This window comes from Gopherus evgoodei, chromosome 6 (genome assembly GCF_007399415.2).
Source record: "Gopherus evgoodei ecotype Sinaloan lineage chromosome 6, rGopEvg1_v1.p, whole genome shotgun sequence".
NCBI classification, from domain to species: domain Eukaryota; kingdom Metazoa; phylum Chordata; order Testudines; family Testudinidae; genus Gopherus; species Gopherus evgoodei.
In genome coordinates this window covers 116,649,214-116,675,947 of record NC_044327.1, presented here as the reverse complement: position 1 = coordinate 116,675,947, position 26,734 = coordinate 116,649,214, and the positions used below count along the sequence as shown (strand labels likewise).

The window sequence follows — 26,734 nt, the reverse complement described above, 5'->3', positions numbered from 1 at the left end:
GTATTCTATGACTCTCTCAATATTTGAATCTCTCTGGTTTGTGATTAGGGTTAAGACCTGGATTATTTGCGATAGGTGTCATTGGTGAGGAAAAATAATTTATCTCTAGTTCTATTCCAAACCCATAGAGTTGCTTAAGGATGTGTGTAAATTTTCGTAGTGTATGATTTTTTTAAATCTGTTTTATTAAACAAATTCAGTTTGATCTAAATTTATATAAGATGAGAGCACATATTGCAGTTGGCTAGTGATATTTACGCTATGCAATTTTCTTGTTCAATAAAGACCCAGTGTGTGACTGCATTATATCACCCCTGCTCTGGTACTGCTTTGAGATGGCTGGCTTGATAGTACCACAAAATATTTGGAACAGCTAGTCCACCCTGTTTAACGGGTCTGCCCAAAGTATCTGCACTCAGTCTTGGTCTTTTCTTGTAGAATTTATATGGAATAGCATCCTCTGTATTCCTGTTAGAGTTTTTTTCTGGAATAATCAAAGGAAGACTTTGAAAGAAGAATATCCTTGGCAGAATGTTCATTCTGACTGTCACTGTTCTCCTACCCAAGAATTTGCATACTTCCCCCAGCACTACAAATCTTTTTTTCATTTGCTGAAGTAGTGGTTTGACAATTCATCAGAGCACTCTTCTAGGTTGTTTTGAGAGTTGAGCTCCCAAGTATCTTATAGAATTGTTGCCCAGTATCCAAATGTTTTCTTGAGGAGTCATGTTTCAGAGTTTGGCTAATGTATGGCTAGCATTTCAGTTTTGGTGTAATTTACTTTAAATCCAATACCAAAGTTGTGGATTTCGTTAGCAACTAATTTTAGTAAAATACTTTGTTTTAGGTAAAAATATTACATCTGCATGTAATGCTGTTTTCTGATGCGTTCCTGCAAGTTTTATTCCTGTGGTAGATTTGTTGTTCTTTATCCTCTATGGAAAAGTCTCTCCATGGCCAGTGCAAAAAGTAGAGAAGACATTGGACATCCCTGCCTAGGCCCTCTGTGCAATTCAAATAGGGGAGATTTAGCCCATTAACTCTCAGAGCTGCTTTTGGCTGGTGTAGAAAAGCAGTTATCCATTTAAGAAACTGGTGGCCAAAATCCATATGGGACAAGCCTTAAAACAAGGAAATTCCACTCTATTCTATCAAAGGTTTTCTCTGAGTCTAGTGATTAAAAAAAGAAATGGATCTTTTTTTGATCTGGCATTATGGATAATTCCAGGTACCCTCCAAATCTGTCTATTCTTAAAAAATACAGCTTGATCAGGATTTATATAAGATGGAGCACAGATGGCAAGTTGTCACGGAGTCACCGGGCGATGCTCTGGAACTGCTCCCCACCAAGCCAGTCAGGACTTTGGGGAGCCTCCTCTCCTTTGGAGCAGACTTGTTCAGGGCAAGAAGCTCACATGTCTTCACCTCCTGGGTCTCTCCTTGGAGCATTCAGCATCCTCTGCCCCTCCGTGCGCTTCCCACAGCGAGTCCACCCCAGCGGGGTCCTGGGGAAGCCACCGGGTTCTGCACCCCCACTTTGCAGTCAGACGTGACTCTCAGACAGCCAGTAAAACAGAGGTTTATTCGATGACAGGAACAGGGTCTAAAACAGAGCTTGTAGATACAGCGAACCGGACCCCTCGGCTGGGTCCATTCTGGGGGCAGTGAGCCAGACCCCCAGGTCTGCCCTCCACCCTTGACCCCAGCCAGCTCCAGACTCACAACCCCTCCCTCAGCCCCTCCTCTCTGCTTAGCCCCTTTCCCGGGCCAGGAGGTCACCTGATCCCTTTGTCTCCAACACCTTCAGCTGGCACCTTTGCAGAGGAGGGGCCCAGGCCATCAGTTGCTAGGAGACAGAGTGTCAGGCATTTAGGTGCACTGGCCATTGCTCTGCCAGATACTTAAGAACTGCCATGGGGACACTGAGGCACCAATACAGTATTCAGAGAAAACATTAAGAACTTTCCCAGTTCGTCACATCAGTTGGCTAGCTAGTATTTTTGCTAAAATCTTTTTAGTGATTCAGTAATGATAAGGGCTGTTAGGAGCTGCTTAAAGTAAGGTCTTCTCCATCGTTAGGGAGAAGAACCACAGTAGCTTTTTTCATAGGTTGAGGAAGTTCCTCCCCTAACAGAATAGCATTGAAGGAGCCTCTCAAGAGACCCAACAATACCTCCTTAAATACCTGGTAAAATTCAGCTGGCAAGCCATTAGGTCTTGGAATTTTACCACTGTTCATATTGGCTATTACCTCTAGGATTTCTTCTTTTGTTATTTCTTTATCTAAAGTTTCTTTATCAATTTTGTTCATCTTTGGTGAACTTACTACTTCCAGATATTTTTGAATAACTTCAGAGGTTGAGGTATCTGAGATATGGATATTTTTATAATAAACAGCTAAAGTAGCACATTTCATCGGAGTGTGTAACTATCTTTTGCTGATTCCCCCCCTGCCCGATAATCGATGGAAGATGATGCTCTTGAATACCTTAAAGCTTTTAGCCAATAGACTTATCACTTTTATTTCCTTTTTCATAAAACTTGTGATTTGTAAACCTAAGGCTTTTTCAGTGGCATCTATCCTCAACATATACATTTCCCCCCAATCTTAATTAGTTATGTTGTTTTTGTGAGATTTTTATGAATGTCTTAAGACCTTTTAATCTCCTGTGCTAATTCTATTTTTTTCTTGAACTTCCTTTTTTTTCCAATTGAGAGGCTGTGCTTGTCAACTGCCCCCTAAATACTGCTTTACCTGCCTCCCAGAGAAGGCCTCTTTTTATGTTGTCTGTATAATTTATTTGAAAGTATTGAATAGTGTCCTGCAATAGTGCTGCAATCTGATCTTTGTTTTGGAGAAGCAAGAAGTTCATTTTCCAAAAAAGTGACCTTTGTGACCCATTCCAGACAGCAAATATTATTTTAGCTGGTGCATGATCTGACCATGTAATGTTGACAACTATTGCAGAACTCGTCTGCTTTGTTAGGGATTTAGGGATTAACATTAGCGTTATTCTGGTAGGTAACGGATGATAGTATGAATAAAGTGTATAATATCTTTCCCCTGGATGCAGTTCTCTCCAGCAATCTGAGAGAGTGAATTGTTGATACAAGGAAGTTAGTGCTGCATCTGCTTGTCTATCCACTTGTCTTTTTTGTTGTTGTTGTTTTTTAAATAAGATCTGTCCCAGTAAGGATTCTGTGTGCATTTGAAGTCTCCTCAAAGTATAATTTTCCTTTTCCCAAAGTGTGGCAGAGTTTTAAAGAAATCATTAAAAAAGATTTTTGCTTTTGGTTGGGAGTATAACTGATATTAAAAACCCAGCCATTGTCCTCTTCAACCATGTAAATTGTCCCTCCTTATCCTTAAATTGATCTTTAATTTGAAAAGGTATGTTTACTGTGCCCGCTAGTCTGTTCTTTTCTTCTTGAAGCAAAAAATGTCTGCTGAAACCAATTAGCTTTCACAACTGTAATTTATCCATCCTGAAATGAGTTTATTGAACAAGAATAATCTGTGTGATTTTTTTTTTGTAAGTTCTATTCTGCCATGGCTTTTTCCCCTGTTAACGACATCATTTAGCCCTTTTACATTCAAAGATGTCACCTTAGGAAGACCATTGAGAGTAGTTGTTTAGCTTATTGAAAAACTTGAAATAATTGTGGTAGTTAGCTGTTTGATTTCATGTATCTGTCTCCGATCAATGTCTCACTTGTGTCTGATTATGCTGCATTCATGATTATAACTTGGTTTCTGTTTGTAAACTTCCATATATATTTCTTGTATTAATTTTCCCTGCACACACCCCACATCCTGATTTTTCCCTTTCCTATCCTGCATTCCACTTACTCGAAAACCGCAAATAAAATATCAACATAATATGTAAAACAATCTCCAAATGGCTGTGCTTTGCTGAACTCTGTACTCTCCCTATGAATGCTTGGACTGCTTCTCTTGCAATCCAGAGGAGGTACAATCTTCACTTCTAGGACTTTGACCCTCAACCTTAGGGATAGATTACATCTGATCATTTGAGTTATGGGGAGGATTTACACAGAACTCCTAAACACTTTTCCCCATCCACTCTTTATTTTCTCCAATATCCTCCATCCTTGGGATTCCTTCCTGCCCCTTTCTCTTATTGTCCTTTTATTTCATCTATGTTTTAAAATACAGAACCTGGCTATTAATGATCACCCCCAATTAAAGCAAATTCATACTATTTCCTTCATAGCATTTACATAGTTATTATTCAACTGTTCATTCCTGGTTACTCCCAAGAAGTCCCTTCTAGTTAGTCTTTAGGTTATTCTCAGGTATCCAAGTTCTCTTGTTCGGCTTCACTACTGCCATTGCCAATACGGTCGCTAGAGACTTTCTTTTGTCTTGTCTTTTCTTTCCTATATTCTTTTTCCTTGGTTTCACTCTTTGCCAAGAGTTTTTCATAAGCTTATCTGTAATTACTACCTATGCAGAGTCGTCCTGTATGTATGAAATTTGGATTTTTATCTCAAGGGGCTGGAGTGTCCCCTCCCCCCCTTTTTTTTCCAAGCTTCCTACTGTATAATGCTGAGTTTAGAACCTGAATGAGAGTTTAAATGGGAATTCCCACTGTAGCAGATATCTGGCCTTCTGAGTGTTGCTGTAATTTACCCCCCAGCTCTCTTCTCTTTTTTAAAGTTAGGGCAGAGAAGTCATGAAAAGAATTGCAGCTTGTGGCGTTTGAATATGAGCTCTGAATGCTCTCTGGCTTGCTTCATAATTATTTTTTTCTGCTGATAATCATGAATTTTCACTTTCAAGTCTCTGGGTTTATTATTAATATTATTATTATTGAGGGGGTGGAGGGTTAGCAGCATCCTATGTGATCTCTCCACTTTTACCTCTTTTAGGAAGCTCAGATGTAACAACTCCACAATTAAAGTTTTTACATACCAGATTGGGTTTCCTCTTTCAGCATTTCCAGGCAGCCCTTTATTTCTGTTGTTTGTTCTCAATCTGTCAACCAATTTAAGCTGCATCTCCGCAGCTCTGCTCCATCAGTGCCATTCGGCTCTGCTGTGCTTTTTCTCTCTTCTTGCTTTTCTTAGGCCAGTCTTTAGCATGCTACCAAGTCACTTATTTCTTTCTTTATTGCAAGAAGTTCGGTGTCTCATCATTCCTCATGGCCTTAAACTCAGAGATCATCTGCAGAATGTAGCCATTTGATTTTCCTCAGCTCTGGCATTTCTGCTTAATATGGCTGCCATGTGTTCTCTTGGAGTCTGAGAGGTCTCTCTATGCAGTGAGCCAGAAACACTTTTCTTAGTGAGGTATCTTTTTAAAAAATTCATATTTGCTTGGAGAATCAATCCTCTGCTTTGTCTTTTTGGGGAGGTTAGAAGCTTTTGGGAGTTAGCAAGGCACTACCTCCATCATCCCCTCAGAGCTCAGCCTTCAGGCAGCTGTATTATTCTGGCCCCCTATTGGTCTCCCCTGATTAAGCTAGTTTTAACAGTCATGACCTTTTTCCAGTGCTATTTACTGTGGTGTGCAAATCCTCAATGCACCTGAGACCGGAAGATTTTTTAATAGCAGTGTTGTTGGTCCACATCTGTGCCCTATGCTTCTTCATGTTCAGAATCAAGGGCGCATAAAGGGCAGTGTGAACTGATGCCTCTTTCTACTGCTTGTGGTCTGAGATGGAGCCATTTAGTGTCCTCAGCTTTTGTTAGCCTTCACAGTCAGACCAATTTTTTTTTGTTTTTGTTTTCTTGTAAATATTTGTTCTTAGATAGTTAGCTGTTAGTATTATTTAGATGACTTTGGGATTTGACCTCCTCCTCTCCCCCTTACTAGTTCCACCATTCAAGGCACTTACTATGCCCAAGATAACAGGCTTTCAGCCCTGCCTGTCCTGCTCCCTGATCTTCCCAGTTAGTGACCCTCACGAGCTGCTTGTCTTAGGAAATCACACATTCCTTTTGTTCAAAACTGCTATTACTTTCCCTCCTGAACAGACAGTCAGAGGAGTTTTGGCTCTGCAGGCATTTAATGAAGCTCCCCATGAGACCCCTTTCTGATCCTCAGGCTTCTTGCTCCCTGGGACTCTGATTGGAGCATCCAGGTAGTGGCCACCAGGCACTGATACTCTGTAGCTCTAGATCCTTGAGCAAGTCCAAGGACTTGTGTAAGAAGGGGCATGAGGAGGGTAAAGGCCCAAACACCCCATCAAGAAGTGGGATAAATTATCTCATAGCTCCTCTAATAAAAGGACTTCTTCTCCCCTACCATTGGCTCCAAGTGAGACTCCACACCCTAGTCAGGTGAGCTTGGCGCTCATGAGGAGTACCTGTCAACGTCAGTGGTACAAGAAGCTTCAGTCCTCCCAGGAATATTTTGAGGAAGATGATGTCAAGCTGTCTGAAGTGACTCAGAAGCAAGAGTACCAACCTCAGGGCTGACTATTAAGAAGCAGAGCACAAACTCCAAGCTGATTGTGAGTTCTATACTTAGATTTTACTAACCAAGTATCAAGTGCAAACTCCTCAAGCGCTATAACCACCTTAACTTGGACTCCCAGACAGTACCCTTGAGTACTCTGGTCTATCTTGTCACCCAGCTAAGCATGCCTTTGTGATAAATGGTCCCTTTCACCAAAAATCATAACAATATTCTGGTTACTCCCAGTCCCAAAGGACCAGTCACTTACCCCAGGTCAGCTGCACCTTAAATCCTACACCAAAGACAATGCTTGTAGCCAATCTGCTAATAAATTAGCTAAAGATTTATTAATTAAGAAAAAGAAATGAGTTATTTACAAAGTTAATGCAGGTAGATCTACACACAAAAATGAGTTAGTCTTAGGTTTCAAAAGATGGTAGAAGCTTATATGCTAAGCAAGATCTATATGTCCTTTAGGGCTATCCAGGCCAAGCACTGGGGATCTTTCGCTTGTGCTTAGTAATCCTTCCCCTCAGAGTCCAAGCAACATAACAATGCATTTCTCTCTTGTCAGGGATTTTTATTCCTTTCCCCCGAGTTCATGCTGATGGGAAGAGTCCACATGCATGTCTCCTCTTCATTGGTGTGGGGGAAGCAATCAACAAAGTCTTTGTTCTTTGATGTTTAACAATGGCTCATTTTGGTTGCAATGGGCCTTGTTTGTAGGACCTAACACCTTCTGTAGGAAATCAGCCTTTACATTTATTATTGCTTCCTTCCTGTTTAGTGAGTTACAAAGTTAGAGGTTTACAATGCAAATACTTAACATCTGTATCCCATGTTATAAGGTTATATTAAGTGAGATTAATACATGCAGCATCCTACAAGCATTTCATAAACTCTGAACACATTTTTATAAATCTAACATCTATTTTAATAATACTAACACACTGGTGAGCCAGCCTGTTTCCAGCTATTCATTCGTCAGTGTTTAGTTGGGGCCAAGTGGCCTTGGCATGAGCTGGCACTTGGTCTGTCAGTGTCCTATAGAGGAATAGCTGGCTCAACATGAACTGCTGGATCCAATGGAAGCCTTTTCTTCTTTCTCCAAGTTGAGGCAGTAGCGTCACTGGATGATTATAATCTGTATCAAGATCTTTTGGTGAGGATTGTGGAAACTCTCTAGATCATCCTGGAAAGAGGTTCAAGTTCCAATGCCTAGGCTTCTGGACAGCCATCTGATTATGGGCCTTAACAACGTGATTCTCCCTGTTGGTGAGGTCCTATTGGAACTTGCTAAAATGGTTTGGCACACCCCAGCTACCTATACCCAATCTTTGAAAAGGGCAAAGAAAAAGTACTTTGTTCCATCCAAAGGACTAGACTATTTGTTCTTTCACTCTAATCTGAATTCTCAAATGGTCTAGGCTGTCATGGAATGTCACAGACTAGACCAATGTAGGTTTCTGATTTGGGAAAGGATGCCAAGAGACTGGATCTTTTCGGCAGAAATAATTTTTTGTCAGCTGGCCTCTTACTTTATATAGCAAATCACAAGGCATTGATGTTCACGTGACTATTAATTACAACAAACTGTCAGAATTAGCTAATTAGCTGCCACAGGAGCTCTGGTCCCAGTTCCAGCCCATCCTTGAAAAAGGAAATTGGTTGCCAGAGGATCCCTTCAGGCATCGCTCAATGCAGGAGATATGGCTTCCTGCTTCATAGTGGCTGGTCATGATGAGGCAGGCTTCATCCGTGCAGTCCTCATGGCTTCCCAAGGACATCCAGGTAACAGTAGAAGATCTCCCCTTTGAGGGTAAGAATCTGGTTTAATGAGTAAAGGGGTGAGTCATTTAATTCCCTTAAGGACTCTCCTGCAACTCTCCACTCCTTGGGGATATAAACCCTGACATCCTAGAGGAAATACTCCAAGCCACCTCCTCATAGACACTATCCTGCCTTTTAGCCCTTCTATCAGAAAAGGGCCTATGAGCCCCCTAGGAAGTGTCAGAGGGTACAACACAGCAGGCACAGTGCACTGCTGTCATTCCCTTTCAGTCCCAGCCTCCCACCAAGAAAGCATTTTGATGGGACTCTAGAGAGCCATGAACCAATCTCCGTATCGCCTGTTACTCCCCGTCATTGACCTCCTGCCCCAGTGTGTCGTGATGCGGCAGCATATCGCATTGGATGAATGGGTCCTAGACATCATCACGACTGGTGGCACCAGAGAATTCCTTTCTGCTGCTCCTCTGATCCCCTCCCCCACCTCCCCCTTCCCCCGTAACTCTTCTTTGACAGGGTTATTGGCCTAGCAGATGCGCGGGAAGCAGTAGATGTGATATATCTTGCTTTTAGGAAACTTTTGATGCAGTCCCACATGACTTTCTCATAAGCAAACTAGGAAAATGTTATGTAGCAGAAATTATTATTAGGTGGGTACATGGCTGATTGAAAGATTGTACTCAAAGAGTAGTTATCAATGGTTCACTGTCAAACTGGATGGGCGTAACTAGTGAGGTCTTGCAGGAGTCAGTCGTGGGTCTTGTACTGTTACCCCAAAATTTGGACCAAAGGCACCCCAATAATGGCCTGCTGATATTTGTAATTGTCAATTTGGCCCATTTCAATGGGTAACAGGAGGTGGTCCGCCCTAGAGAAATTGTCTGGGTTTTATCAGTGAGTTTGTCTCTGACCCTCAGAGGACTCCCCAGAACAGACTAGTTCTGTTGACCCTTGGGAGGACCTGGATACAGCCCTCCACTCAAAGGATTGACATTCAGGTAGAAATTGCTTCGAAAACAAAATAACATTTATTTAAATATAATATTTGCTCCTTCAGCCCCTCAAAGACACTGAGAGTTTTTATGAGGGTGTTATTCATGGTAGTGACATATCTGCATCACCAAGGCAGCCTAGTCTTTCCTTATCTTGACAACTGGCTGCTCATGGGACAATCTGATCAGGAGGGATGGATGGTAGTCCTCTCCTTACTCAACTTTTTTCATGCTCTGGGACTTCAGGTAAATCCAGAAAAGTCCACTTTAGCCCCATACAACTCACAGAATTTATTGGAGCGAATCTGAACTCAATTTCCATCAAATCATACTTACTTACATACTAGACAGACTCAGTGCGATAAGGGATCTCATTGCCCTGTTCTGATTCAGCCCCCAGATGACAGTCTGTGTCTACCTGGTCCCTTTAAGCCATATGGCTGCCTACACCTATGTGACACCCTTTGCAGGGCTCCTCTTCTGTTGCCTCCAGGCAGTCTCTGCTCCATACAGACACTAATGAAGCAAAACTCATTTGCCCAGCATAAGTGTCCTCTCATCCCTCAGCTGGTGGGAAATCAGAGAGCTTGTGTGTATAGGGGTTCCCTCTGTTTTCCCACCCCCCACAAAGACACGTATTGCCTACAGGGCTGGAGAGCATGCCTAGATAACCTATGCCTAGATAAGGCTTCTGAGCTCCACTGCAGTGCAAACTGCACATCAGTCTTCTCTCATTCTGGGTAGTGCACAGTGCTTGCAAAAAGTTTCTACTCTTTGTCCATACACACATGCCCAAGTTACATCAGACAACATGACGACAGTATTTTATATAAACAAACAGTGAGGAGTGAGGTCTTCTCCGCTCTTCATGTAAGCAATCAAGCTTTGGAACTCCCCTTGGCAATGCACCTGGTGGGAGTAATGAATACCTTAGTAAAGAGCCTGAGCAGGCATCTTCACAAGTAACATGAGTGAGAGCTCCATTGTTCGGTGGTGCGGACATTTTCTGGCATTGGTGTTTCCCATCCTAGGACATTTTCATTACCCAAGCAGATATGGAGTGCCCATCTTACTGCTCACAAGCTGCCCAGCTGCCCAACTCCAGGGGAGGATGTCTTTCTGGTATAGTTGTTGGATCCGCTAATATATGTCTGTTTTTAATTTAGATGGAATATATGGGCTAAAGTTGTTAACATAACTCAGTCGTTGTCCAATCTCATAGAGTTTTAAACAAGGTCTGAGGTTTGAAATACAGATAATTCAGTCTGCTAAATACAATGGCGCAAACACTGTAAAACTCATACCAAATATTAGAAATTTATTAATTGAAGCACAAGAGAAAAAAAATCAAAATGAGGTTAAGAGCGTAAGCACTGAAATTGATTGTTTATGCAAAACAAATGTAATAAAAACCTTTTAAAGTCCTTTCTGGAGATGCTGTGCTCACCTGCCTGGAAGTTGAGTGGAATTAACCAAGAGAAAAGCTACTTCAAAATGATAATACTCATTCTCCTGGTCTGTAAGAAAAATCTCCACTGGATGATAGTTTTAAATGTTTATGTGGTGGATTCAGTTTAACCAACCTGGTTGTCTAGGTGGTGCCCATTTGTAGTTCGTCAAGGAACGACTCCCCACAGCAGGTCTCTGATGGACAAGTGTTGCCTCTCATAGAGCCAATGACTTGGTGACTTTAGCCCTCCTGCATGTACCCCTTTGTATTTCTTCCAGCATGTTAGAGTCCAAAACAAAGGAAAACATTGTACTAAAAATCAGGATAATCCAAGGATTTGTTGGCAGGTCTCTAGGCTTGTGTCTGTGCAGTTAGTCTCTCCTTGTCCTATGCTTGGTCATCCCATCCACCAAATGGCTCATCCATGTAGCATGGAACCTTAGGTTCTTGGCTAGAACTGGATTTTTCTCATTGAGGAAGCAGCAAAACTCTGTTCTCCTTCCTGGTTAGTTCTAAACTAGGTGAAGTCTCTGGCTTCTAACTCACTTCTCCATGCCTGACATTGACTGCAGGGTCAGCTGGGTCCACAGGCTCCTCTTAACCCTCTCAGTGCCAGTGTGGCACCTGTCTGCCTCATCACATAGCAGCAACAAGTGATACTTCACTTTTCAGCAATTTGAAAGCTGTGAAATTACCCTCAGTCTTCACTGCCACATGATAAAGTACCACTGCTTTTACTGCCTTAAGATATGGAAAAGGAAAACCTAGTTCTTCAGTCTTAGTATTTAATAGGTTGTTGGAAATAAAGGTTGTTGAAAATATTCTACACAAGCATCCTACTGAATATTTATTATTGTTTGTGACAAGTCTTGGCTCCTCACTTCTTCTTTCTATTGTAACTTGAAAAAGGCAAGAGAAACAGACTTGCATGGAAGGCTGTGGATTTAAAAAAGAGAGGGAGATGACTCTGAGAAAGGAAGGGAAATTAAAAGAAGGCTGACTGCTACCTGACCTAAACGTTTGGGATGGACTAGATCAGTGGTTCTCAACCAGGGGGTCGTGTACCCCTGGAGATACGCAGAGGTCTTCCTGGGGCTACATCAACTCATCTAGATGTTTGCCTAGTTTTACAGCAGGCTACATAAAAAGCACTAGCGAACTCAGTACAAACTAAAATTTCATACAGACAATAACTTGTTGCTTTTTATACTATACACTAAAATGTAAGTATGCTATTTATATTCCAATTGATTTATTTTATAATGATGTAGTAAAGATGAGAACGTAAGCAATTTTTCCGTAGTAGTGTACTGTACAGGCGCCGGCTTCCTCCGGGCCCCGGGGGTGTTCAACCCCCTGCTCCGCCCCCTTCCCACAAGCTGCACCCTCTGCCCCGCCTCTTCCTGCCCCAAGCCACACCTCTGCTCTGCCCCAGGCCCCTCTTCCCCCAAGCCTCCACCCCACTTCTTTCCACCCCCACCACACCTCTTCCTGCCTAGCTCTACCCCATCCCCGCTCTTCCCCCACCCAGCACCTCCTGCAATCCGTGAAACAGCTATTCGCAGTGGATGGGAGGCACTATGGCAGAGGGGAAGGAGTTGATCGGTGGGGCCACTGGCAGATGGGAGGCGCTGGTGGGAAGGAGTAGCTGGCTGCTAGTGGGTGCTAAGCACCTACTAACTTTTTTTCCATCAGTGCTCCAGTCCTAGAGCACTCATGGGATCGTTGCCTATGGTGTGCTGTGACACTTGTATTTTTGTGTCTGATTTTATAAGCAAGTCATTTTTAAGTGAAGTGAAACTTGGAGATATGCAAGACAAAGCAGACCCCTGAAAGGGGTACAGTAGTCTGGAAAGGTTGAGAGTCACTGAACTAGATGATCCAATATAGCTTTCTTGGAACCAAAATAATTCTGTAACTTGCAAGTCCTTTGAAAAATGAAGTGCATGGGCATGATCAGAGTTACTTACCGTATGTGTTTTTTAGGGAGATGTGTCTGTGGGATGTGAACGATGGGAGATGTATAGAATTTACAAAACTCGCCTACACCCATACTGGAATACAGGTTGGTATTGTATTCATGTAAATGCTAAAATGCTTGAGAGGGCATTTGAGGAACTATTTAGCTCCATCGCTGTAATCTTGTTGCTAATACTGGGCTGTGATCTTCACAAATTCAATTATGCCAGTTTATAAAATATATTTCTACGTTGTCACATACCCTAGAAATGAGTTGCATTTCAGCTTTTGAAAAATTGTCGAGAATTAATTTACAGTGATTATATTTATCATCAGGCAAGTAGCACTGCTCCCCATGGAGACCAGCTGGAATGTAAAGCCAAATCTTTGGTCAGCCAGTTCTGAAACTTTAAAAATATTTGGTTATGTGATGTAATGCCACAGTGTGTTTTGGGGCAGAAGGGGGTGTGGATTTAAAAACAAACAAACAAATTGTAAATACCTGGCTAACCTCTTCTAGTTAATCAAGGAATTCTAACTTATCAAACTAATTTATGAAAATAGAAAATTGTAATACACAAATAACAACATAGAGATCAAAAACCTATAATTAAATTGTGATTTAAAAAGTATTAACTAGTTGCTTAAGGGACTGTGTTCTCTTTACAACAGTTCTACCAGTTCACAGTTGGGACTCAGCGTGAAGGCAGGCTACTGTGTCATGGCCATTACCCAGAAATTCTTGTTGTGGATGCTACCAGTCTTGAGGTTCTTTATTCCTTAGTGTCAAAGATTTCTCCCGACTGGATCAGCTCCATGAGTATTATTCGATCCCATAGAACACAAGGTAATGAGAAATTGTTTGAGTTTATTGTACTTTTTTTTCTTTTTTAAATAAGAAAAACAGCTACTTTTTGTACTAGTCTCCTGGCAAAGTCAAGATTGGAATGGTGTCACTTTATGTTGAAATCGCACAGTTTTCAAATGTTTCTTCCATCTGAAGGATTAAGGCAATTTTTCCAAAAATCATTAAGTTCTAACCTTTTTTAAAAAATACAAGTGGGTATTTACCTTTCTGAGGGAGAGATAAAATTTGGTGTCGGTGAAAGATGCAGGCTTGGTAGCCTTTGAGATAGCAGTTTTTTTGGAGGTTTTAGGTTGTTTTTGTTTTTTTGTTAATTCACAGAATAAGAATTACTGTTCAGACCCTGGCTTTGTATACTGGCCTGAACTGGAATTCAGAGCAGTAGCTTCTAGGAATGGTGGTGTAGTTGAGTCTCCATACGTATTCAGTGAATCATTACTACTATGTAACCTGGCCCTGTGAATGGGTCTATCCAAACCACACAGAGGTTATCCAAACCTTAAGAGCTCATGTGATTACATCTGCACAATCTACTTGGAGTGGAGTCTTATTTTGACATCTAACATAGGCAGAGCTTGGCCCGTGTGCAGAGCTTGGGAGAGTGCCACTCCATCATTGTTTTTTCTCCCCAGTTTGAGCTCTGTGTATGTATGCAGAGAATTCCTCACTCACGAAGCAACAGAACAAATGGGAAATCAGTGCATTTTTTTCTTTGCATATAGTTTGCCAGTTCTAATTTATCCACTTGAATTTGGAACAAGCACTTCATGAATTTATTAAAAACTTTTAGAATATTTTTGATGTTTGTAATCTCTTGTACAACATATCCTTCATTTTATTGTAATTTCTTTTCTACCCCTCTTTCACCCATCAGAGGATACTGTCGTAGCAGTTTCAGTGACTGGTATTCTGAAAGTGTGGATTGTAACTTCTGAAGTTAGTCGCATGCAGGTAAGCAGAGAAGTTTCTGAATCTGAATTCTTCCTTCGCTGTCAAACATTGTGTGGGCATGAACAAGATTCTGCAATTTCTATTGTGGGCCACTCTCGGTATGTTCTCTGTGTTAAGTCCCATAATTTTTCCCTCTGAATATTGTTGAACAGAAACATTCTTTTGGTCAGCATCTTTTGTGTGATCCTCCAGCTGCCCAAGAGCCATAATAATTGACCTCTCCTCTGCCTTCCAAAAAGGGACTCCTTATTCCCTAAATTCTCCCTTAAATTAGCTGCAAACTCTTCAGAGATATCCTTTTTCTATTGTCCAAGTCTCGTGCCGCCTTCTTAGAGGCTGACTCTTAAAGTTAAGTCCAGAGAGAGAGTCTAGTGCTAAGTCTGCCCCCTGTTCCCCCCTCTCCATTTAATGCTATGGTATTTGGTGATTTAAAAATTACTTGTACTGGAAGGAAATTACAACCAGCTTTGCAGGATGAAAGTGGGGCTTTAAATATTGATGCATGTATACTTTTCATTTTACTTTCTTTCTCTCTCTCTCCATTCTCTCCCCAGCTTTGTTTGTTTGTCCAGTAATGAATTCTTCATGTGCATTTTTACAGAATTTGCAGTGGGGATATGGAAAAGTAGAATCAGAAGGCAAATTTTCAGAGATTGTTTTATTATAGTAGTTCTTAGGGTTTCTAGTGGAGATTGAGCTCTCATTGTGTATACAGACGCATCTAGCACATAATAAGGGACACTCCCTGCTTCAAGGAGCTTACAGTCTAAATAGATGTGGGAGACAGACAGGAAATTTTATTATCCCTATTATGCATTTGGAGTAACTGAGGTACAGAGATTTAAATGACCTACCTAAGGTGCACAGAAACCTGAGCAGATCTGGGAAACTAACCCAGATCTCTTGCCTTCCAGAACTGTGCCTTAACCACAATACCATCCTTTTCTTCGGAGTTAATTCCCCTTCTCTACCCTACCCCATTCTGAACCCTGCATGATGTACTTTGTAAGTGACTTAAAAAAACCCTTTGAGAGGATCGCAGATAGAGTTTTGGTAAGTGAAGATTTCAGTGTACCATGCAGAGCAGCAGATAGAATTGCGTAAATTTCCACTTTTACATAGAGAGCTATAAATCCTCGGTATGACAGTCTGCTGTTCCTGCCCTCCTGTGCTGCCAGCATCTAAATTGATGCCAGTCAGTAAAGTAAAGAATCTTTCTCTCAAAAGGTGTATAACACTTTTAGGAGACTACTAGCATTTTAGCTGCCCACAGGAGATTCATATGTTCTATACATCAAAGCTAAACATCTGCAAACTTTTCCCATGGTGTAAATCTTTACAGCTAATTTAGATTTTGTTGCTTTAATTTAGAAGGCTGCATCTGCTCTTGAATATTAAGGGGGCACCAATTATCTTTACTATGTATAAGACCAAATATAGATGATAACTTCAAATAGCTGAGTTACTCACTTCAGTAAACAATTCTGAGACCTATTTTGGAAACTACAAAAAGGGATTGTGTGTGTCTCTTGATTGAAAAAGATACTTGATCCTTGTTGGTCCTCTGTGGCAGAAACTGGAAAAAAAGGGGAACTCCTTCTACTGTGTCACTTACTGAAATAGCCAGAGTATGCTCTGGAATAATTTGGCATGTTTGATACAACTAGTGTTTCTTAATTTAAAAGTCTTCCTTAAAAACAATGTTAAAATGTTAAGAATTTCCAGTTGCAAGGGACCTGGGCTGTTTTGGAAAGATAAAATACCACATCAAATACTTTGTCATCCAATTTTTCTTACAAAGATGTTGGGCTCCCTGAGAGAGTGCAGCTTGAATTTAAAAAAATATCCATCCTATTCAGTTAGGCTCAGCTAACTGTCTGCAGACAAGGTCACCCACTTGACAGTGTCAGTACTAAATAGGCAGCACTAATCTGTCCTGCAGAGGAATTTGTTCGGCTTACCAGTGACAGAATAGGTTATCACATGCTCCTGCAGATCTTTTTATTCTATTAGTCTCATACAACCTCCGAAAAGTTTTTTGGCTCTTCCTTGGGAGATGGTCATCTGGCCACAGAATTTTCCATTTCTCACTACATGCACATTGGGTATGTCTACACTGTGATTTAAAACCCGCAACAGCAGGACTCCTAGCTCTGGTTTACACACTTGTAGTGTTATGGCACTAAAAACAAGTGTGTAGATATTGTGGCTCAGGCTCTAAAGCCCACCTCTCAGTGCCGGGCTTCATAGTCCAAACTCGAGCCCGAATGACTGCAGCTGTTTTTACTGCTGTGGAGTGAGCCTGAATCTGTTGGAGACTCATTGCCCTGAGTTTTAAAATTAAGTGTAGACATATCCACTGTTGTCTTATTAAACTTTATTTTGAGTGATACATTTAAATGTAAGGAGATTTTTGTTAAGATTTCCATATAGAAAAACTAACTATGTATTATCAGACAAGTACAATTATTTATGTTATCTTTGCTTACTGTCTATCTTTCTGAGATACTTAAGACCCCCACATTATCTGAGCATTTCATGATATTCATTGTGTTTTATACAACACCCCTGTAGGCAGCGAAACATTATCATTTTAAAGATGGGGGAAAGGACCACAGAGAGATTTGTGAGTAGCTCATGGTCACACAGGAACTGAGGTCCTTTGAATTCTACGGTAGAGCCCTAACCACTGAACAATCCTTCCTCTTTTGTTCCTTAAATTAGATCCAGTTTTTGTGAAAGCGAGGAGGCTGATGTCATTGGCAAGAGCCAGGGAATTTCACAGACAAGTCATTGTATAAGCTTCTTATTCTTCTCCCCAACAGTGCTCCCCGTGCATCCCTCCTACTGTTTCAGTTCAGGGTTTTTTCTAAGCACACTGCCAGTCATAACAAAATATACTAGATTTAATGATTGGAACAATGGGAGGAGGAGATCACCAAACTGCTTTGGTGTTCTTCGGTGAACAAATACACAAATGCTAGGAAATGAGGTAGCTGTCTACTAGCTGTCTTGCTTCTCCCCTCCCTTCTTCCTCCCCCCCTTTCTTACTTTTCTTTCCAGTCTTAAGTTTTTATTATTAATAGAGGGTAAAATGTTCAAGAGTGCCTACCTAGGGTGTAGGCTTTTAAGTAATATAGGCACTCTTGAACGTTTTACCTAGATTTTCTTGGTAATTGACTAAACAGCGGTTCTCAAACTTTATCATGTGGATCATTTATGATGAGATCCTCTTATGAACACTTCTCCCAATCCTGACTGCGCCCTTTTCCTCTTGTAGCTCTAATGCTTGTTAATGTGAAAGGGGTCAAATATAAAATAAACTCATCTGACGTAAGGAGTGTGGCTGCTTGATTATATCTCATCCATTTTGTCTCCACATTGTTTTTTCCCGGCTTTTCCATGACACAGGACTTTCAGTTTACTATAGCTGAGTCGCCACTTGTTGCCTGCAGCCCTCACTTCTCTAATTTCTACATGCTGTAGTAAGGGGAGGGCCTGAAACATAAGGCTTTGTATTAGAGGCCTGGTGTGAGCCCTGAGGCCTGGGCTAAAGTAATGGTCAAAACTTGCTAATATAAACCAAAGTTAAGTTGTGAGCAAGAGGCAGGTCCTGCTCAGAGAATCTGGCAAGAACAAGGCTGATATTGCAGAAACACACATTCCTTAGTAGTGCTAATCATAAGATATACGCAAACCATTGCAGAAGGGTGGTACCAGAACACCTCGATACCAGCTGGTACCAGAACACCTCGATACCAGCACACTCCCCAAAGATAACAGAAACACACTGACCTAAAGATAAGGTCAGGATGACAGTATGATGGATAGAAATGTTTTGATCAAACCAACATGTACGAGGTAATGGGTGGCACCCAAATACGTCAGAAGGTGGCACTTAGATACGTCGGGGTAGTACATAATTTGTTTCTATTGATGTATAAAGATGTATCTCAGAGGGAGTGTCTTTGCCTGCCTAGGGAGCAATGGAAAGTCCTGCCACTGACTGAACTGCGTCCATTGTCATGGGCATACATGTCTTAGTACCCGGTAGACTCTACAAGTATACTGTTACTGTGTTTCATCGACAATAAACCTGGCCAGGCCCCTTTTCTATTAAACCAAGTCTTGTGGTCTTACTGGGCGATTCACTTGAGGTCTGCTGTGCCAGCTATCTGCGCGGAGCTGGGATGGCATATGGAGGGAACACAGACGCACATGCCTTTTCATAGTTTTTGATCTGCTCTTCTGTATGCTTCCTATCCCTTTAGTTTTGGCAGTCTGCAAATTTGATCCTGGTTGAATTTTCACCAAAGAAATATTTGACAGAGTAAAACATGTTGCATCCACATGGGATACACCCATACATCTTTGGATCTTGGGTTACATCACAGGAAATATCCTTGATAAATGTTTTTCTATTGTGACAGAATGCTCCTTAGACCTGCTCAGAAGTCCAGAGAGCATAATTTGAGAATCGTGGCACAAAGCAGAACAATTTTAGGTGTCATAGGATTGAATAAAGGTAACTTTTTTTTCTTTCTCTTTTAGGATACAGAACCAATATTTGAGGAGGAGTCTAAACCAATTTATTGTCAGAACTGCCAAAGCATTTCTTTCTGTGCATTTACCCAACGTTCACTTTTGGTAGTGTGCTCCAAATACTGGAGGGTAAGGATAACCAGTTAAGTAAAAAAACTGGCTTTTTCTTAGCAATGGAGGCTGGTTTAATAAAACTGTTAATGAGATATAGGAAAAGAAGCTTGGGAAAATGTTAATACTCAATGAACTAATTGATTTATATAGTCTATTTCAAGTATATTGTCTCACAAGGTTGGGAGTATGTTGCTTTCACGCTTTGGACATTATTTAAAAAATAGATAACCCCTTTTTGAAGGCTAAATAGTTGATATGGTTTTGTTTTATGCAGACAAAAATCTGCAAAATCTAAATAAATAGAAAGCATGATATGCCGTACCATATTTGTAATGTGTATCAGAGCATTGCAAATATGACACAGACATTGTAATTTCTGTAACAAATTTATTTTCTTGGTTATTTTATGGAATTGAGTATGTATTAGGTATCTTCTTAAGTAAATGCTGCCATAGGTAATAGAATTGAATGTTCCTTTAAAACTAAATATGTGGAGGTATTAAATTATCAGCTATCCAAACATTTGAAATATGACTATGTAATGATAAACAAATAGATGTTTTGTTTTTGTTTAATTTTGCTTATATCTAGGTTTTTGATGCTGGAGATTATTCCTTGTTATGTTCAGTTCCCAGTGAAAATGGACAAACTTGGACTGGCGGTGACTTTGTATCAGCTGATAAAGTGATCATATGGACAGAAGATGGACAAAGTTTTATTTACAAACTACCAGCCAGGTATTCAGAATTTTAAATAATGGAGCATATATGTGGTAGCAGGTAAAACTCAGAGACGTGGAATAAAAATAAAATGTTAAATTTGTTTGATCCCTAAATCAAACTAATGTTGTAGAAACTAAAATACCACTAACATACCTTAAAATCTGTGTATCCCCAAAATGTTATACCTTAATGTAATAATAGGTAATAATAAAGTCAAAGCTTCAGACACGTATTTTCCATCATTACTATGATCCTTTGTGATTTGTTATTGCTGACATTAGAGAACATGTGGTGTTACTGGGTTTGCTTTTCCCTTGAAGGTGTGCCATGAACAAGTTCAATCATGTATTTTAAATATTTTGCTGAATCAGGGACATATTGAGGGAAGAAATATTATTTGTGCTATGTTAATTAGGATCAACAGGATGTTACAGTAAGTTAAGTGTAGTATTTCAAACTTTAAAAAGTGGACTTACAGAGCTTTACTTATTCTTGTACACACAAAAGGTAAAAGATCAGACTTGGTGGGTTTTTAAAGTATGTTTCTACCAAAGATACTTTATTTAATGTTAATCAGACTCTTGTCTTTACTTCCTGGTTATGACTGATTTCTGCTGAAATCATTGTTATCAGAACCACCTCAGCTGGGAATGTCTAAATTGTATGCTGCTGATTAACTTGAATGGTGTGTGTTCCCAAGTAATGGTTTAAAGACAAGGAATAGAACTAAACTGAACTCTTTAAAGTTGGAGCCTTCGGGGTGCTACAGAGGAGGACTGTGAATGACGCAATCAGTGATGGCATTAAAGACTTTATTTAAAATAAAATAATCAGCTCAAGTAAACAGGTATTGCAGTATAATGATACACTGCATTTATACCATATTCCAAGATGAAATGGTGCATCCAGGGTAATCAGTCTCTGGTTGAGAAGAACGAGCATGTAATCCTTTCTTTAATGGTACCTTGATGGCCAATGAGTGTGCTAACCTAAAATTAACGTGCTACCATTTTTATAATCAGTTATAATAACCCTTAATTAATTAGGCCCACCTTTTACCATGTCTATATTTCCACCACTATGATTAAATATTTTCTACTTTATAATAGACTATTTCACATGAAATGTCATCTTAATTAACATCTATGTAAATATTGTTCCAGTAACTATTAGTACAGATAACATTCTTCCAAAACATTCACATTTTGTCTAGAGCATTTGTTAAAACCAAAACATGTTTGTTGCATGACTTGGCCTACCTTACCTCTAACTTGACCCTGAATTGTCTACTTCACTCAGATTTTATTAGGCCTTATTATCTTCATATCTTCTTAGGCCCAAAAAGTATTCTCTCCTTACGTTTCAGCACATTGGTATAAACAAACATTGTCTGTATAGGCTACACTCTCTTTCTCAACTCCATTTGCATGAAATATGCTGTGATTCTTGCTGAGTTTGTAGCCAGTGCAAAATTGTTTTATGCTTCTGTGATTATGTGGTGAGATCCTGTTTAACCTTTCCTAAGCTACTGTTTGATCTAATTTCTGTACCGCATGTCTTGAACATTTATCTGGATGAGTTTTGGAACCAGTTCAGTATAAGTCTACTAACAGTATTCCAGGTCAAGCTAATGTTTCTTGGTAACATGTTGCCAGTCTGTGGGCCTGCTAATTTGTACAGTATACAAGAGAGTGTCTCCAGCCCCGGAATCAGTTATCTGATGTTTTTAGAAAGCAATTTTATCACTTTTCTTTTGAGTTATTGTCATGACAGAAAGACTCCTATCCAAGATGCTTTGTTTTTGCAATGACATGCTGTGGTAAATACATTTTAGTTGCACATGATTTGGATCATAATTCAGTACAGGCGAGTCTCACCTTACGTGCATTTAACATGCGCAAATTCAGCTTTGTGCGGTCGACCAAAACAAAAAAAAGAGAAAAATAACAATTTAAATACTGTACCTGTAGCGAAGGCGATTCCGCCTGCCATTCCACTCAATGTAATTTTGACTATACGCAATTTTCGCTTTACGCGCTGACAGCGGAATGTAACCCCAGTGTAAGATGAGACTTGCCTATATATAACAGGAAAATGAAACAGTCCTCTCAATCTGAGCTAGAAAATGATTGTTTGTCTTTAAATATAGTATATGTAACCACTTTCAATTTTAATTTTTTAATTGTTCTCAATTATATACAGTCTTGTGACTGAACAACTGTATTTGTCTGGGGAGCATGTCTCTTCATAATGTATAAACTCTTAGGTTTCGTATGCAGAATCTAATAAGGATCAGTAGAATTCTGTGCGGAGTTCAGAGGATTAGTTTAAACCTGTAAAGCCCTAATTGGTTTGGGATATGAGAGAGCATCTCTCTCCACATCATATACCGCCACAGCAGGAATCAGCAGAAGGACTTGAGCCAGAGCGTCCTCAATATAAATGAGAGGAAGCTGCTGGCAGGGCACTTTGTGAGGAATCCTTGGTTTTGGCACTTGCTCCTCCCCCTCCTTGGTCCACCAGAGACTAGATTGAACCTCCCAGGTCCTCTTCAAAGCTCATCTTCTTTCTTTTCTAAGGCCATTGAGGTGGAAGTAGACTGAGCTGGATACATTTATGAGTAGCCCTCTGTTTATATTGTAATTTTTAGTTTACGTGAAATAAACCTAGATGACTGAATGGGCATCTGTATAGTTATATATTGAAAAATTGACAAAATGAATAAATATAATGTAGTGGAAACACTGATCTTTTTTTTTTTAAGTTTTTTTTGTTAGTAAATTCTGCATTTAAACAGTGATACAGTAATAGATTCTTAATAATGTCAGGGTTCTAAATTGGTGTCTTTTATTGTTCTGTGTTAAACTCAGTTGCCTACCAGCTAGTGATACGTTTCGCAGTGATGTGGGAAAAGCTGTTGAAAATTTAATTCCTCCTTTACTGTTTAGTGTATTGGACCGAGCAGATAAACAGGTAAAACACATTCCTTGTTTTGTGGATTATGCTGTGTGTGTTTTTTATATATAAAACTTGCTCACAAATATTACAAATTGTCTATTTCTTCTCCTTAGTTAAAGTTAACATTTTCAGAGAGTAACTGACTGTTTTAAAGTGGTAATTCATTTGGCTTAATTTCCTTTAGTATTTCATGAGGGGGTGTGTGTGATTTTTTTTTTTTAAAGATGAATGTCATAATTAGCACTGCACAGGTGAGATCAGTTTGTTTTCAGTTCTTCAGGCATCCTCACACCAATGCACCAATTTAGATATCATTTTTCCTTTCTTTTCAGTGAGTATTGTTAGATGGTATCCTCCAGTAATACTATTCTAGGTCAGGCATGTCATAGTTATTCTGAGCCTGAATTACTGATTTGGTTAGAGTGCATGGGGTGTGAGGTGGGAAAAAGCTAACAAGCAAGGAGGCAAGTTTCACAGTCTTGCCCAATTGCTACTGGAAAATGAGTCTCAATATCTAAGGGAGTGCTAAGTAATACATTTACACAAATCTAAGGTTTTTTTAAAAATTTAAATTCATTTATGAGCCTCCTTGCCTCTGTCCATTAACTTGGGTTGCCATTTACTCCCCTTTTTGACCATCCTCACTAACCCTTTTTTGAATTTTTTCCCTCCCTTTTCTCCATCTCCTGCTCCACTTTGGATACTTTTCTTTCCCTCATCCCTGTCACACCATTTGAGGGTCTTTTGTACCATTCTCCCTCCCCACATACACACAGCTTGTGGGTCCCCCCTCTCCTGTGTTCCCTCCTCACCATTTTAGGATTTGTCTGTCCCTCTCCCCTGATTTCCCAGACCCCTGTTTCGTAGAGGAAGCAGCAGAGAAGGAGACACCAATAATACAAATTTTTAATGATGAGTTTTTTCTTTTTTAAATATATAAATAAATACACACATAGTAAGATGTCTAAGCTGTCTCAGATTACTCTACAGTCATGTTACTGCAGCATATAACAAATTTCCCTTTGTATGTATTGATCTGGTTGTTTTTATTTTTGGGTTGTTTTTGTCCCTTTTATGCTACTGTCATATTAGGCTGAAGAGCTTAGTTCTGTACAATTTAAATAAAACACTCTTCTGGAAAATGTTGCCTTTTGAATACTGAAACCTAAGTAAAGTAAAAGCTTTGTTATCCAGCATGGTGGAAGGATGGGGGAGGAGGGGTGCTGGTTAGGCAAAAATTCTTGTTAACTAAGAGTTATACTGACCAATGGAGGAAGGGAGTTTGGGTGTAGGAGGGGACTCTGGGAAGGGGGCTGGGGCACGGAAGGGGTTTCGCGTGCTGGATCTGGGTAGTGCTCACCTTGGTTCCCTGGAAGTGGCAACATGTCCCTGCTGCTCTTAGACATTGGGGCGGCCAGGTGGCTCTTCAGGCTGCCTCCACTCACAGGTGCCACCCCCACAGCTCCTATTGGCTGCGGTTCCTGGCCAATGGGAGCTGTGGAGCCAGCACTCAGGCAGGGCGAGGTGGTGGCAGCGCATGGAGCCCCCATGGCTGTTCCTCTGCCGAGGAGCAGCAGGGACATGTCACCGCTTCCAGGGAGCCATGCGGAGCCAGGTAGGGAGCCTTTTGGCCCCGTGTCAACTGGACTTTTAATGGATATCAGAAATGCCGGGTTCTAGAGTTTTCTGGTTGGTAAAGTGCTGGAAAACACAGTTTTTACTGTATAACTGCAATGTAATGCAATGAGGTGGAAAAAAGTCAGTGTAATTTTTGGGCTCTGTACCTCAGAAGTTTTGTGCCAAAGGGTGGTGAATCATTAACAGAAAAATCTGGACAAACTGAAGGGACTGCAGAGAAAGTAACAAAAATGATTGAAGAGCTGAAGGGATTTATGTAGAATCCGAGAAGAGACTGGATGTATGAAGTATATACTGTGTAGCTTGGCTAAGCAAGTGCCAATGTGAGGCATACTGACAAATATTTGAGGGGTATGTGGAAATGTATAGTATGGTTCAAGGGATACCTAACAATTGGACTGAAATTAAGAAAAGGTAAACTTAGGGTAAATATTGGGTAAAACTAATTGAGTGATATTTATAAGACACTCTGGAATAGTTTCCTCAGGGAAATAATGGAAGCCTTTTCTTATTTAAAATGATATTAGGCAAAGTGCTAGAAAGGATATTATTGGGAACAATCCTGCACTGGCAGAGAGATGGACCAAGATAACCTAATGTCTCTTCCATCTCTATTTTCTTTAATGGAACTTACAGTAGATTTTGAACATCCGGCAACTGTACTTCAAAAGGGATAGAGTTTCAAAAGTGCTCAGTATAGGGCAACTGTAAGTGAGGTGCTGAAATGGGAGTTGAGTTCTTTCGGAAGACTAGACAAAAGTGTATCGCTATTGTATAACTTGACATTGATGGCCTTTTTGACACTGTAAACACTGAGATGCTTAAAACACTATTCATATTCATAGATATGCATAAGTTAAAAAGAATAACTGTCACAAGACAGTTTTTTAGGAATACATTTTTTTTAATTTAACCATAATCTTGTCCCAACAAAAGAGATTAAAACCTTTCCTGACTATTTTATTATTGGACACTATTTAATTCATTCTGTATTCTGTTTGTGTTTCACATCTTATTGCTGTTAACTTTCCCCATTTCAAATCACACCTTTCAGTCCTCTGTTGCACTTAAAATGTCTTTTAAAATTCTGCCTGATATATTTTATGTTTATAATATGCTCTGTAATTACTCATGGTTTTGTTTTGCTATGTGTTACTTTGTTTTCCCATTCTTGTTTGTCTTTAAAAGGTATAGCAGGAATAGAGCAGGTTATGTGAGGGAAGTTATTGTCAAGATTAGGAACCTGCCATATGCATCTGAAATTGTTCTAATATGTCTTTAATTTACAGCTGCTAATCTGTCCCCCTGTTACTCGATTCTTCTATGGACGCAGGGAGTGTTTCCATAAACTTCTAATCCAGGGAGATTCTTCAGGGAGACTGTGTATTTGGAGTGTGCCAGATACACTTGAACTGCAGGACAACACAGAAGGTAGCGTTAACTAACACAGTGACTTGCTGGCAAAACTTTTAACAAGTCGCTCCCTTTTTTTGCTCACTTGGTTATGTGTGTGACATTCACTGAGTGAATGTGCTTCCTCTTCTCTAAATCCATTAATTTCATATGCTTATCTGCCTTCTAACATAACACCATCCTCAATGGTATGTGATGTAAGAACCTGATTAGAACCATTCTTTCCATTCCTGCTCTTATGCAAGCTTCTTCAGGTGGTGGATTGGGTGAGGGAACAGATCTCTCTAGTTAACGTGAGGAGGGGCAGATATGGGAATGAGGTGGAAGGGAAGTCTCCTTTCTGGCCTGGATTTCCCACTATCTCTTGTTAAAGCAGATGGGTGATTGCAGGAAGAGTAGGTGGTATGACTCCCTGTGCTACTGGAAGCTTCCATGAGGGTGGCAGAAGAGGAATTCTCCTTGCAGTAGCTGCTATTGCTGTGGCAAAGCAAGGCAAACTTGTGGTGTGAAACCTGCCTGAAGAGAGTAAGTGCTGGTTCGCTCCCAGCCTTAGGATGTGATGGCAATTTTAACATACAGAGTTGGAGCCAGCATTTTTGGGTATATCTGAGATTTTTTTTTTTATTTCCTGTGCTCCTTATCCAAACCCAAGAGTGTATAGAAATGAGTTATTACACCACTGTGTAAGAGACCAGCCTGTGGAATTTGGGAAACGTTAGAGAGATGGTTCTTTGGCATACACCTCCAACTTAACTGGCTAATTTTACATAAAATTTGTGGAGAGAGGGTGGGGGAGCGGGAGGAAAAGAGGGGGGAAAGGAAGGAATATTAAGATTTTACCAGTCTTCTGCTCAAGAAGTAAAACCCAGCTGCTTGTTCTTTTTGACCCCAGTAACTGATTTACTTCTGTTTTTATGT

General features: G+C 40.3%; 1 protein-coding gene across 5 annotated transcripts in view; it reads left to right on the top strand.

Annotated features, from left to right (window-relative positions):
- Positions 1 to 26,734, top strand: part of WDR7 (WD repeat domain 7) — a 351,772-nt gene that overhangs the window by 25,260 nt on the left and 299,778 nt on the right. For all 5 annotated transcript variants that reach the window (XR_004001091.1, XM_030568068.1, XM_030568066.1 and 2 more), the window contains exons 4-10: positions 12,641 to 12,719; positions 13,286 to 13,460; positions 14,353 to 14,429; positions 18,981 to 19,100; positions 19,677 to 19,822; positions 22,678 to 22,780; positions 25,693 to 25,834. Coding sequence is in view for 4 of the 5 variants with exons in the window: in XM_030568068.1 (XP_030423928.1) it covers positions 12,641 to 12,719; positions 13,286 to 13,460; positions 14,353 to 14,429; positions 18,981 to 19,100; positions 19,677 to 19,822; positions 22,678 to 22,780; positions 25,693 to 25,834 (842 nt within the window). In the remaining variant the exon portion in view is untranslated. The remainder of the gene's footprint in view (positions 1 to 12,640; positions 12,720 to 13,285; positions 13,461 to 14,352; positions 14,430 to 18,980; positions 19,101 to 19,676; positions 19,823 to 22,677; positions 22,781 to 25,692; positions 25,835 to 26,734) is intronic.